Genomic DNA, 14,778 nt, shown 5'->3' on the forward strand with positions numbered 1-14,778 from the left:
TAGCCATATTTGGCACTATAATGTTCGAAGAGCCTTGCGTGACTCAAGGCCTGGAAAATTATCCAAACTCGAATTTACACCCTCAAACCTCTCTCAAAACTATGCAAAAAAGTACTTGGACTGGAGGTCATACATCGTCTGTGTTATCTTTAGACGTGAACAGAGAAGGTAGTTTAGCTTCAGGTGGAGAGGATGAGCTGTGTATCTGGTCAAAGGATGGTACATCTCAAAGCAAACTTCCGTTTACTTCATATCTGTCCGGTGACTGTGACACCAAAGAAGTAAACAGCGTTTGCTTTTGTGTGAAAAACCCTGAACGTTTATACGCTTCTTGCGGGAACAAAATATTAGGTTATGACCTGAGAAATCTTGCCTCTACCGTTTGCGAATTTCAGTTCAACGAGGATGAAATTAACCAATTGGCCATTCACGACAAGGGAACGTTCCTTGCCGCCTGCGATGACAGCGGTGAAATTAAAATAATAGATGTGGCATCGGGAAGATTATTTAAGTCACTGCACAACAAAGACGATAACATTTGTTCGACTGTTCAATTCAGGTCTAACAGACCTTGGGAAATAATTTCCGGGGGCATGGATTTCAAAGTTGTCAGCTGGGACTTTTCCTCTGGAAGACCTCTTCAGGAAGTTAATGTTCAGGAACTTGGAGGTGACAGTCAAGAAGGGGCCTATTTCATCAACCCACCATTTGTTCACTCCATTCACATGGCAGGAAATGGGAGAATGTTTGTGGCTGGATTAGGTATCAACAAATTTACGTTGATGTAAATAATTTTTCCTCAACTTCCATAGGGTTTTCTTCTGGGCACTTGTATTATGGGGTAAAGGATTGTTGGGGTTGCTTTAAAGGTACAGTTAGAGCCCAAAGTATCTTAATAATGAAAAAAATAATAGTTAAGACTTAATTTATTCTGGTAATAGTAAAGCTGGTCAGTCAATCAACAAAGATTGATTGACTGGTATGAATCAATGACCAGTACATTGACAAAAATACTTGCAGCTAATTTACAAAAATATCAGTTAAAATCTAGAGAAACCTAAGCATTACTCGTACAAATATGACTGGCGCTGTCCATGTTCATCAAGTAAGTGAAAGTGTTCTAAGCTCAAGTATCTCTCTTGGCAGTTTGTTCCAGGCACTCGCAGCTGAGAATTTAAACGACGCCTGTCCACCGTTGGTCTGAACTGGTGGTAGATCTAACGATGTTGGATCCCTGAGGGATTGACGGTGTCTTTGTGATTGTTTTACTAAGTAACCTGCCAACTGCTTAGGGCAGTTACTGTTCCCAACTCAGCACATGTATGTCATGAATTTTGCTCCTCAGCTGCTCATATGATGTACTGGGTATGTCAAAATTTTAAGACACTCAGTCAAACTCCCTGCACACCAGAAACAACTTTTATCAGCATCTGAGATTTGTCAGGCTACAACATCTTGTTTTGCCCTTTTTTTCTTTTCTTTTTGGCATACAAAGGTTCTCACAGCTCCAAAATTTTGATTTCAGGCAATGGGAGCATCCAACTTTTCAGGTTTGAAGGAAAGAAGAAATTTGTTCCTGACAAGTGTCTGAAAAAACATTCCTCCAGTGCATCTCAAGTCCACTTCCCTAAGTTTAGTCCAAATGACATGCTAGTGTCAGGTGGAGATGACTGTAGAGTTGTTCTATGGAATCTAAGTAGTGGCCAGTGCAACGGGACATCGGTTGCAGAGAACATTGCAAAAGAAGCCAGTTCTGTCTGTGTTGTCCATGAAGTCCAGCATGGATCAAAGATTAACTGGATTTCATCTAGTTCACCGACACAAAATATTTTTGTGGCCGATCTAACAAATGATATATCTGTGTACTGTGTGACATGAAGATTGACTTCAATTTACGTTAATACAAAAAATGACACACTTCAGATTGAAAACAGTTTTTAGGATTTATTACCACATGGTACCTTGATTTGGAAATTGTGGAGAAAACAATCCGCTATTCTGGTTTTTCCACAACTGACAAAATCAATTTAAAAAAATGCAGGATAATAGCCTTGTACATAACGCTACAAATAACGCTTTCATTTAAATGGTCATGTACTAGGGCTTTCACAGCATACTTGTAATGAACAGCACCACATAAATATACTCCATAGTATTCACATGAATGAACAACAAAGGGGCAAAGCTGCATGTCTGGGTTTTCTTGGACGAAGTAAACTGTTGTTAATATCAGTGTCTGTATTATGGAGGTCTCTGTAAAGGTAGGTTCAACTGTTAAATCGCTTCCCCTTGAATGGTTATGCACTAGGGTTTCATCGAGTCTCCAGACTACCGTAACTTAGAACTAGGTACCATAAACAGTACCATGTGAAAATCTTGCGTAACAGCGATCATTTGAATGGTCACACAGTAGGGTTTCATCCGTGGTCTTTCAAAAGAACCTTCGAGTCCTACCCTGGGAGGGAAACTGAAAATCATGAAACTCAAATTCCTTCCAATCTTAAGTGGGCAATTACCACTATTAGACATGCCTGCAGGGAGTCATGGTAGTTCTATTCATCATCTTAGACTGGGTTTTTTTTTCATCAATACAACTACCATGATGCCCAAAGGCACATTTGATAGAGGGAGGACAACAATGCTGTTGGCAAATGTACTCTATTGTCCACATGATTAAAGGAACAATGTTAATATCAAAGTCTAGTTTTCACATACTTCAACTATTTCGTTGGCTTGTTGGAAGGTCTTTGGGAGAAGAGGATGTTACTTTATAGACGTTTATACATCATAAGAGAAGTGAAAATTTAACCTTCAGAGGTCACAGTGTGGTTAAAATTTGAACTGTTACAGAAACAATAGTCTCCATTTCACATGGAAATATGCTTGGGCATTTGTCCATGGACATCTGTTCCAAGAAGCGAACAGTTTTCTGAGAGCGTAGCTTGAGGAAAACTGTGAGCTTTGAGGAAAAGATAATGTCCAAGGACAAATATCTGAGCATATTTTTGCGTCAAATGGAGGCTATTGTGTTTATCATCCTTCAAATATTTTTTGGAACACGCGCAGTTTTGAAAATTGGGAAATATCACTAAGATACTCCCCAATATCCGGTGTAGCATGCATGTGGTTCAATCAGGAATGGTTGTCACTGTCGAAGTAAGTATAAGCATGAAGCATAAAACTTAGGAGGACAGCAGTAAAAAATGTAAGCACAAGCAAAATAAGAACAAGAATATTCTTGTGTTGCTCTCACTTAGAAATATAGTGGCACAGGTATTTAGGCATGACAGCAAACGGTTTGTTTTCTTTGAATGACCAAAACGGATCAATGTCTGGTTGCACTCAAAACGCATGTAAGAATTTGATGTACAGTAAAATGGTCCACACCTTTCAGATGCAAAGCACATTTTGGTATTCTGGGGAAAGAAGTTTGAAAAGGGTAAATGTTGGAGAGAAATGGGAAAAATTGTTAATTGTAAAGATGGAGGAAAAACACTAGTAGAATTACTCAATAGCCCATTTCCAAGTTCCTTAAGCCTCTATCAAAGTGAGGCCTGGTGCACCATTCATATGATTGAAAATGAGTTAATTCCCACGTGAATGAAATTTCATTTTCATATGAAAGGATAGGCATGAAGACTCATTTTGAGAAAGAGGCTAAAGGTAGTTCGGAAATGGCCTATCACTTCCATCACATTCAAACCAGCTGTTCATTATTTGTTTGTTTATTATGGGCTACAAGGTACCCATTATTGCACTTTTCAGGACTCTACCTGAGGTGCTGTACAATATATCATAAAAGAAAGCTAGCTCTATGAAGGCTTTAGAGCTTAGCTCCAACATGCTAACACGTTAGAGCATGGTACACATGGTAGAAACCCATTTGGTGCTATAAGATACACATTCAAATTAGTCCCCATAGCAACAAAATGGCATAAAACCTCTACATTACCACTTTCGGTTATCAAACCAAAACCAAAGAATACTGTAATGCTATCAAAATTAATTCATTCTCTTTGGTTTCATATCTTACTACTCCAGCTGATAAACATCACTAAATATTCTACGGTATTATTTTCATCTGTGTTTGTTTCGCTTCGTGAAATGCTGTACGTACACGTTTGGACATAACAAGTGACTATTCCACATTCTTTTAGACATTCTGTAGTTCTCTTGTATCAATTAACTTGGTCCTATCTGCATTGAAAAACAACTTTAAAAGCCTCACACAAACCAAGAGTAAATAACATCAGGCATCACTCATGATTAGCCAGTAAAAATGTACAAGATTCAACGTTTACTGCAGTCCAGAACTAGAATAAATCATGAATCTCACATGATAATGCCATTATAGCTGACACTGTCAACTCCACACACTCATACACATGTATTTTTAAAACGTCCTTAAAAATCAGTGATGTGAATTCGTCTCATCAGTGTCCATAAATCCATCTTGCGATAAGTCAGAAGATGCGTCTGAAGCTGGAGAAGAAGGAAAGGAATATGGAGACATGGTTCTATGTGAGGGGCCACTGTCACTTGCCATTGAGGATGTCCTTGATGTGCGATTCTGTGTCCTTGAGTTGGTGGTTGCCATGGGCAAAGGTGAAGTGACATGCCCTTGAGATAGAGGAGTGGCCAGTGGTGATGAGGGGGTGTTTGGAGCAGGAAGAGGTGACATTCGTGCTGTAGCTGAAACCAATGGCGAAGCTGAAGAACCTGATTTGCTACATAACAAGAAAAACAAACTAATGAAATCAGAAGTTACAAGACTGAAGCACAGAAAAAGGTAACTACTGTTTCACCATCATATTGGCCCTTAGAACAGAACCAATAGTTGCTGAAGGTAATGCCAGATGGGTTGAAATGAGCCGACACAAGGAAAAGTCTCTACCACTGAACTTTCAGCATAGGTTGTCCACTAATGCCCACCACCTGACCCTATTTTGAGCAGTGCATTTTGCTTTGCTTCTCACAAAGAAGTGCAGATCAAATAGTTTTGCCAGTTACCCTCCTGCTGATAACGTTAACGAAACCCCTAAACTTCAAAAGAGAAGGAAATACATAGAAATGTCTTGGTCACTCCTTGTAGCAGTGCTCTGGTGGCATTAGCAGAAGAGTTCTGACCTGGCATTCCTAGGGGATGTATAACAGAGGAAGTCTTCAAAACACCTGGAGATGTTCCCTCAACTAGTACCAATAAGAGAGTACTATGTGTACACTTCTATGTGTACTGCCACTGCTCTTCTCAGTCAATTTAAATGATTGGCACTGCATGGTGAAGCAAAATCTTACTTTACATTGCAGGGCTGTCATTGAGTTTTGAGTCAACTGTCGCCTTGATCTTCACACCCGTAACAAACTTGTTACCTTTTAGGTGAATTGTATCAACTATAGTCCAGTTCACCCATAACATAAAGGGCTCATCAAACATACTCAGCCGTAGCGGGTGTCACAGGTTACGGCCCTTAATGACAACCCTGCGTTTTGTTCTCGAAAGCATGTTTAATTATCTTTTGCAGTTTCAAAGTGATTTCCTTTGTTTCAACATGCTCCAAATTTAATGTAACAGCCAAACTCTTCCATGAAAATAGAAACAATGGTGGTTGACTGGGGCCTTTTAAGACAGTGCAATCTACTCCTACTGCTGTTGAACTACATCACATCAGTCTTAACTTACTTGGGGGTGGTGTGATTGCTGAGGACTCCACCAAGTCCAACTGGACCTGACTTTGCCATATCTTGGGAAAAAAAAGACACAATCAAATTGAATTTCTTTTTACGGGCAAAATGACTTATCAGAGATGGGGCCTAACTCCAGTAATTGTAGCATGAAGAGGCCAGGAGAATTGCTACCAATGTTTGCCTGGCATGTATTTCCACTTCAGCCAACCAGACTGAAATTTCCCATATGAACAGACAATAAAATTTGTCCTCAGCTGGTAACTGTGCTAGCTTGGTTACCTGGCTCATATGAAGAGATCCCAAATACCTCTTTCACTTTAGTTCTTTCACTTTCACTTTCACTTCACATTATTTTATCCTACATTGTAGATGCTATCATGAACCAGTCATAAAAGTAAACTACAATGCATGATTTACAAAACTACCTCACAAACTTACCCATAACATAAGGTTCAAGCGCCTTAGGAACCATTGTTCTTGAGGCTCTAAGGTTTGCCTCCGCACATTGCCCTTTCTCCAAACCAAATGCCATTCCCATTCTTTTTAACACCTCAATATCATCATGGATTTCAAATGTGTTATCGAAGTTGAACAGATACTCAAATCTGTGAAGCAATTTAAGTAGACAATGATTATTTTCATACATGTATAGTTGGGCAACCAAGTAAACAAATGCCTCCATTTGAGTACTAGTTTCTGAACACTTGCAGGAGATGTCCAGGCTTTTAAGAGCAAAACAAAACGCAAAAACAAAAACAAAAACAAAAAACAGATTGATCATATATGCACTACAGCCTCTCTTAACCACTCAAAGAAATTATGCTCACTAATTAAGAAGGAATTTTTCCCTCTGAACTCAATGAACTCTCTTTGGTGTCAAAGAGATGTCTTTATAACATGTTAAGTCAGGTTCTAGAACATATCTTTGTTTGACTGATTGTTTCACAGGGCTCAAACACATTTTAAACTATGACTGCCGAATGACTACTATCAGAGTATTTCTATGAAAACAGTACATGAAGGGATGGTCGTTGTCATCAGCTGCTACCACAAATGCCATAACCACTATTGGGACCACTATTCCATATGATTTTTGCAAAACGCCATTTACTGAATGAGAAGGACTACGATCAGAGTACAGCACAGGTGGGTGTTCAGGAGTACTGTGGACGCCCACTTTTTAAAGGAAGTTGTTTTATTTTCACATTTAGCAGACCAAATAGCACATTGTGCAGGTCCAGAAAATATCCATACTCCTGCCACAGAAGCGATTGGAATTTCCTGGGGGGTGGGGGGTTCTGTAAGACCAAAAAATTTAAAGAAATATGTGAAGCTTTATTGGAATTTCCAGGGGGGTGAGGGGGTCTTAGAAAAAATCCCTTGCATGGGGGAGGTATGGATATTTTCTGGAACTACACATTTTGGACACCCACTTTTCAAATCCTGGCTAAAAACCTGGTGCAGCAAAGAATTAATAATGGTTATGGAAATGTACTTGTGCCAAAGCAGAGTCTTCAAAGATAAGCCATGCAGATTAGACCCTTAAACAGGTTTCAGGCTATTGTCCTTTCCTCCTTAGTCTCACCCTTACTGGTAAATGACAATTAACTACTAACAACTGCAATATTAGTGGAAGACTTACTTGTCATTAGATATGCTACAGTCAATGACAGTTTTCTTGCTTGTGTTTACAATGATAAACGGGAGATGAATAGCTGTGTTGGGGGCTGGAGAACCCTGTTCCTTTTCCACCTGTTTGTTGCGCTGAACAAGGTTCTTGAAAGCTATTTGCTGAAACAGAAACACAGATTGAAGTGTTAGTACAAACAAGCAGGCTAAAGCACTGTTTTTGAGGCAAGTTCAGCAACTGACTAAATGATGCCTCAAACAAATTATTAACAAATGGATCATTGGATAATGTACTGTAATTCAAGATTCATTGGCTTAGCCATCCTGGTATTCATGCAATTATACCATGCTCTACAAACATGGTAAGCGTACACATAACTTTTGGGGCTTTTTGCACTTCTATTTTAGTTTTTTTATATTTTGGGGGCATTAAAAAAAAAATTCTTCCACTCACACTTGTTAGATATAAGATGATTGTAGCCAACTTGGCACCAAACACCTTGTTGGCTATCTATCATCTCATATCTAACACCCACTTGTGGAATAATATTTAACAATTAGACCCGTAGCCCTTGCGGGCTATTGACCCGTGGCCCTTGAGGGCGAAGGGTCTAATTGTTTTAGTATCACCCAACTAGTCGGACAGAAAAGGTAATAATAAAGTTAGCAAATGCAAGTTGAAGAAATATTTATTTGGGAATAAAACGAAAGAAAGCGTCACGCTCGATGGCGCCAATTTCGCTACTCAATGAGCCAATCAAAATGCAGGATTTGCATTAGTCCACTAGTTGGGTGATACTAATGATAATTATCACTAGCTTACTTGAAGGATTAGTTCCTGAAGCTCAGCGGTCTTTTGCCTTATTCTTTCTTGTCTTTCTTTCTTTTCTTCCTGCAGGTAACAAATATTTTTTGTTAGAGACACTTTAACAGTCCAAGTTTGCCCAGCTTTGAACTCAAATCAACATACTACACAGTCATTTCTACCTCTAACTGTTGGCATTCCTGTGCAGAGTTTGTAGGTAGTCCCACCCACTTGATTTCTTTCTTCTCTTTCGATATGATGTTCATGGCCATCAGCACATTCAGGGCATCATAAACTCTTCTTCTGATGTTTTTCTGGTCATAAGCCTAAAATACACACAACTCCAACGTGACTGACTGCGCTACACAATACGTAAAAGCTAGTTGAGAGTTTAAACAGTGAGTTTTTGACAACACAGCCTTGCAGCAAAGCTACGTGGCACAAACATTCTGGGACTATTATGCCGATCTCGGCAGTAGCAGGCAATGAGCATCTGTTCACTAATTTCATTGATATGATTATAAGTTTCAAAGTACATGGAGATGGCTGATCAAGAAATAGGAGGTCATATCAGTGAGCAACAAATTCAAAAGCAATGAGTCACAAATCCACAGGGAGTGGGAAATGCCAATGCTCGAGAGATTTTCCAGAAGAATTTTCCACCAGAAATGCTTGCTTCTTTGGGGAAAGATGATACATTTATGTTGTTTAATTGGATTATGTGCAATAGTTATGGTCATGTGCAAGTTTTAACTTTCTATAGCCAAATGGTGAACATTTTTGTAAAAGTTTCTAATATGCTTTGTCCTGGCTACGGTTCTCTTATTTTTATGCAGTAAGATTGTTCATCTTCAGCATTGGTAGCATGAGGTAAGAGATGGCTAAATAGCTGGCAGTTTTGGCTGGCTACTATTCCTAAACAACACTCCTGATCTGGCAAGTCCTATGGCACTAAGCAGATTTAACAAAGGTACTGCAATACATCCTGTTTGCAAGATCAAGGCCACATTGCACACTGTGACCAGAATGAGACAGTGTTCTACAGTGCATGGGCTGAACATTGGCATCATTTTGTCTTTGCTTAATTTGTGCACTGCCTTTCTCATACCAGCCTACTTGGAAGTTAGTCCTCATAATTTACAGTGCACATTTATATACCACTATCTCTACACACACTGCAATAACAAAGATTTTGATCAAAACTTACCTGGTCTGTTGGTGAGAGATGTTTGTCAGGATCACTGAACTCTTGTACGAGCTCATCAGCAACCTGAAAGAAGATTGTTCGCCACTTCAATGTAAAATACTTTCAGCAATGCATTCAAACCCTAAGCCCAAAGTCCACTTATGGGATGTTAAAGGTGTAGTGTCTGCATGCTACTGGGATTACATGACATAACTGAGTGTCTGCTGGTGGGTTGCGTCTGCCTACAGGTCCTGGTTAACGGGGCTTTGGCTTTTTCTTGATATCAGAGTTATAAGTAGTCTGTCCAAATGCACATGTGATGAGACATTGACATTGTAATGATAATGGCCTTTAAGCTAATTGGAATTTTCCGTTTCTGGAAAAACAGAGAATTCAGTTTCTCAAAAGAAGTCTAGAGACCTCTATTTTGTCTTTTCCCCAGCACAACCCCCTTTGTGTTTCAGCTAGTTCATATTCCACATGCCAGGTTAATATTTGGCTAAGCTTGCGATCTCAATGAACTCAAGACAAAATGGAGGCTCTGTGGACAGACTAGGTAATTAGCTTCAAAGTAGTTAAAAACGGCAAAAAACCTACAAAAAGACAGTTATCATCTATTCATCCATTTGACCATGTTACCTCATTGTATGATGTTGTTCTCTTCTGTTGAACTTTCTCACACACTTTCATTGAAAAATGCCTCAATCCCTTTCCACTTTTATCTCCACCTGAGCGGCCAGCGCTGGGCAGTCTTTTGCCTCGCTTCCTGCAAGAAATAACAGTTACTGTAAATGAGTAAATGCATACTAATCATTAATTTTTCTTCAAAGTTTAACAGTTACCTTTCTGCACTGTCTAGTAAATCATTTTCCATGCAATCCATCCTTCTTTTCTTCCCACTATTTGGAGTCGTGTTTACTCTATAATTCAATAAAAAAATACAACAAAATATTGTTAGGAATTCATAAATACCAAGGGCATAGCATGTGGTTTTTTCCTTCATTTTTGCATTCTTCTGACCAATGGAAAGAGTACTGGAAGTAGCTCTTTAATCAGAGAAAAGAAAAATCTGTCTTGACAGTTGCATCATCCTTGCATGTCTGATGTTCAAGATTTGAACCAAAAAAAAACATCATTCTGTGCTCATGATGTCACATTACTGAGATTCACAGTGTCAATGATTGCGTCCATGATTGTTAGTCACTCAGTTCTGAAATTCTTCTACGGCATTAACAACCAATCAGAGACCTTACTCACTCAAATCTTTGCAAAGCTATGTACATAATCAGCAAAGAATTTTTGGGGTCAAACTTTCTGGGAAATACAGTCAACTAATAATTAGCGTGCTAACCTTGAAATTAAGCATTCAAAAATACATAATGAAAAGTGCTAGAAGTAAAGAGAAGGGAAATTTTGAGCATAGTTTAAAACAAAGGAATATGGACATTATATTGATTTCGTAGAAACAATCACCTTGGCCATGAGGCTGCTGCATTAGCTGGTACAATTGGTGCGGCAATCATTGTTGGGGTTCTTGGACTTCCACCCACAGCGATAACCTGGTGCGGTCCAGGAGAACCAATCACCTTTGGAAAAGTATAGTTACTTAATCCATAAGTACAATGTAGCTTCTCTGTACAGGAAATGTTAAGGTCAAAGATAAAGTCTGTGACTAAGCCGTGCAGCTTATCATGTCAGTTTTTGTCCCTGGTTTCTGTAGCATGATCTGCAACTAAGAGTATTTCTACCCCCAACCCACGCCACTGGACAGGAACAGCCAGCATTTCATTCGCTGGTTACCATTAACATGTACAACTCTGAGTGGAGAAAGCTACTATGAGAATAATCAAGTTCTGGCCTTCACTGCTAACTACTTCAGCTGTGATCTTGTATGCTACTACAATTAATGTTTTGACAGGGCTGCTAAGATGTGTGTGACTTCCCAATTATTGCAGGGAACAATACTTGCTTTTACCTCTGAAATAAGAGTGTAGTGCAAGTCTCTATTCTTCTCATCTGACTTACTAAACACTTGGATTCCTTACCATTGGTGAAGGTGCAGTATTCACTGTTTTTGGCAAAATCACAGGTGACATTTTGGCAGAGGTGGCAGGTATAACAGTTGGGCTGTTTGCAGCTGTTGATAAAATAAGTGATATTCGTGAGCACACCTTATGACTGAGTTGTACTGATACTGGCTTACTTATTACCATTAATTTGTCATCACCATTATATGCATCCAGTAGCTATGAAGTTAAGTTTATTTTACGTCAACTACGAATAAGATTTCAAGGTGTGGGCAGCAGAAGTAGATGGGATCTCAAATGAGGTCCAAAGATACGAGACCCCTATAAGCTTCTACAGTTTCACCAGTATGTGTGATCCTGCACTCCTGTTGGGAATGGGATCAACTGACATTCACACATTCAAACCTCTGCTGCTGGCTCCCTCTCTACAATGGACCCAACAGTGCACCAATTCATACACTGTGCTCCCACTAAAAACTCTTTCCAACAGCCACCTTTCTGTAACATCCAGTTTATTCTGCTGTTCCAAAGAGAGATCCAACTGCAGTTCCCTTATAAGGGCTGCGTTTAACCTCGTGTCTAGATATGATGTACTCTGTGCGTCATGAATTTTGCCTCTCAGTTGCCCATAAGACATGCTGAGTATGTCAAAATTTTAAGAGATTTAATCAAACTCCTGGCACACCAGAAACAACTTTTATTGACACCTTGAGATTCGTAGGAGCTTTTCTCGAGTGAATACTAATTTTCCATTGCTGTGATGTCATATGGATATCAAATTACGTCAACCTCGGCAAAATTAACCACATTGAAGAGACATTATTATGACTTTTCAGAAAATGTATCCATGTCTATAGTTTAAGTAAAATAGCTTTTTGCACGTTTGCAATCAAATAATTTACAAAGATTATCACAATTTTACCGACTCATTTCAGCTGGGACAAAATTTTTTTCTGTCAGTTCTTTAGCCCAGCTTATATAGATCTACATGCAATCAATATGTGTGGGTTTATTGTGATATGCATTCTAAAAGCCCAGAAGGCTGTGTAGATGTTTTTAAGTATGATTCTGCTTTCTACATGTATGCAAGTTTTTTCTGATTAACCTGGGGCTTGAAAACCCATTTTGGAGCAATGATATCAGTTAGACAACTAAAATCAGGGGTTTCGTGAATTTGGGGCCGAGCACCAAGCAAATAGTTGTAAGGACGATTTTGCCCGCCTGGTTTGACCACCAGGCAAATAGTTTTTCCTATAAAAAAGTTCTGTTCAAGTAGTTTTGCCCACCTGTGAAAACCAATCGCCTTCCGGCTGAAAACATGAAAAATGCCATGCTTTAATGTGTTCATGGCTACTGCTTGGGTGAAATGCATCACAAGACAGAAAAAAACATCAAATTTCAGTTTTGATTGAGAAGTGTCATGCTCCCATTAAGCACAAAAGACAGGTTTTTTAAGTTTTCAAAACAGCATTGTAGACGAAGTGCCTCAGAGTAGAAAAGAACAGTGAGGCTTAAAACCAATTACTGGTACGTCATTCTCACAAACCCTCTTCTCTAGATATGTATTCACCCACCAACATGCATGTTTATCTTCTGTCAATTTCTGTTTCTCCAAGAAAGATACGATCTACCAAAGAGTTTCAGTTAAACAATAAACAAACAAGGCCAGCTTCAAGGAAATAAATACGTAAGCTTATACAGCGTGAGAATCTCAAAACCGTAAGCTTATTTTCGCTTGAGCCAATAACAGAGTCCAAAGGCTTTGGGCAATTAGAGTTTCCATCAGGAGCTATGAAAACGATATTGTCGATTTCAAGCAATTCTCGCGAGCGGAGATAAAATGAATATGAATAGATTCAAGTCAGAGACATCTCAAGGGAAACTGATTAACATTTGGGTAAATCAAATCCAAAAACAAACAGGCAAAGGAAAACTCACTGTTGACTCTTGAATGAGAGGCATCTTTTAGGCCATCTATGGTTCCATTGTTGTCAATCACACCAGCCTGCCAGTCAAAGGCGAAGAATTTAGTGTTAAAGCTGCTACAGCGTTGGAAAAATCTTCTAGTTAAACATATAAAACTCTTTCAAGGAGAGCAGTGGATATTCGCGCAATAAAGAACTGATCAGAAGTTCAACAGTATGCAGTCGATCTTAGTACAAGCGGCCCGACGGAGAACGAGTATGTCTCATCTACATGAAGAACTTTGGAAATATTATCATGAATTATGAATAGCGATGTTACAAACTATCGCGGATAAATTTAAGTATGCTTTATACTGTTCCTCGAGTGATAAACTGGTGCAATCGCTTATTGAGAAGTAGATCGACACGAGGTAAGGTCGATTATCCTTACCTCTCGGGCTAATGAATCAAGTCCACTTTCTTTGTAAAACTTTAAAAAGTCTTCCTGTACCATGGAGGTGTCCCGGCTCACGACTCCTTTAACTGGAGTAGAGGGGTTACTTTTCACAGGGCTCGGCTGACCTACAAGAGATTTGAATATTTAGCAGCCTTCACTTGTAAATTGAATTGCTAACTTCTTAGGAGAAAGGAAAGCGTGTCTCCAAAGAACACGTCAAGCTAATACACTCTACACGAACCTAGTCTCTTTTAGCAGCAAGGCTGCGAACGAAATCGATGGAAAACAATGCCCCACTTTCACAAGTGCTGGCGTAAGAGAAACGTAAACCTCGCTTGTATAAAGAAAAACGCATACAGCTCATTTCATGTTAACACATAAACGGAAAACAAACACGTGTATAAAACGAAAATCGGATACCACTGACCTTCGATCCACAAGCTTGTGAGTGTAGCAGTTGGATTCGACATCAGTATAATCTAAAGCGAAGTTAATACTCTCACTGTAGCTCCAACCGATCGCATGGGTGATTCGTGTACCAAAGTTTGCGCAGAGCCTCAAGCGTAGAATGCGACAGAAACTTGTCGAAATCGCCAGCAGGGAAACGGTTTGATTTCGACGCGATCGTTATAGAAGTACTCGGAAATGTTAGATCTAGTGCAGCATTGGTTGATGAGACATATTTGAGGGTTACTGTAAGAGAAATTAGGTTCTAGTTTCTTAATTCCTCGATCAAGCGGACATGTTTTTGCACCGACTTCAGGCCCTGACAAACGATCTTCGCGGTGGGGTTTAATTTTGCGCTCTGATTGGCTTATCATTAACCACGTGGCTAATAGTTAAGCACTGCGCAAAAGCAACATTCCGGGCATTTCTTCGCTGCCTCGTTCGCGGGAAAATCTCGGCTGATTATGATTGGTCAGTTGAGTTATGGAGGGAAAATGTCCCTGAAATTTCACTTCAGCTTTCACTTTACGTGGAGAATCCACCGCAGTTTGAACAAGATTTTCATCTTTCGCCAGCGCCCTTTACAAAGACAATGCCGCCCGTTTTTAAATTTGTAAAAAAACGCACTCAAGCATTGA

The 14,778-nt window shown here is 39.4% G+C and overlaps 2 protein-coding genes across 2 annotated transcripts; one reads left to right on the plus strand and one right to left on the minus strand.

Moving 5' to 3' along the window:
- The first annotated feature begins 20 nt into the window (after positions 1-20).
- Positions 21-2,614, plus strand: LOC145491935 (WD repeat-containing protein 53-like). Its single transcript, XM_081471235.1, has 2 exons — positions 21-762; positions 1,526-2,614. The coding sequence occupies exons 1-2, from the start codon at positions 21-23 to the stop codon at positions 1,876-1,878; spliced, it is 1,095 nt and encodes a 364-aa protein (XP_081327361.1). The 3' UTR covers positions 1,879-2,614.
- A 1,657-nt stretch (positions 2,615-4,271) lies between these two features.
- On the minus strand, positions 4,272-14,455 carry LOC145491934 (transcription factor Dp-2-like). Its single transcript, XM_081471233.1, has 14 exons — positions 14,121-14,455; positions 13,688-13,818; positions 13,271-13,337; positions 11,351-11,442; positions 10,779-10,891; positions 10,148-10,225; positions 9,945-10,071; positions 9,327-9,389; positions 8,302-8,445; positions 8,138-8,206; positions 7,328-7,476; positions 6,124-6,290; positions 5,681-5,741; positions 4,272-4,727 (listed from the first exon to the last, which is right to left on the minus strand). Exons 1-14 carry the CDS (start codon positions 14,161-14,163, stop codon positions 4,412-4,414), a joined length of 1,620 nt encoding a protein of 539 aa, XP_081327359.1. The 5' UTR covers positions 14,164-14,455; the 3' UTR covers positions 4,272-4,411.
- Between the last annotated feature and the right edge of the window lie 323 nt (positions 14,456-14,778).

The sequence above is a fragment of the Orbicella franksi genome, chromosome 7 (assembly GCF_964199315.1).
Source record: "Orbicella franksi chromosome 7, jaOrbFran1.1, whole genome shotgun sequence".
Classification (NCBI taxonomy): Eukaryota; Metazoa; Cnidaria; class Anthozoa; order Scleractinia; family Merulinidae; genus Orbicella; species Orbicella franksi.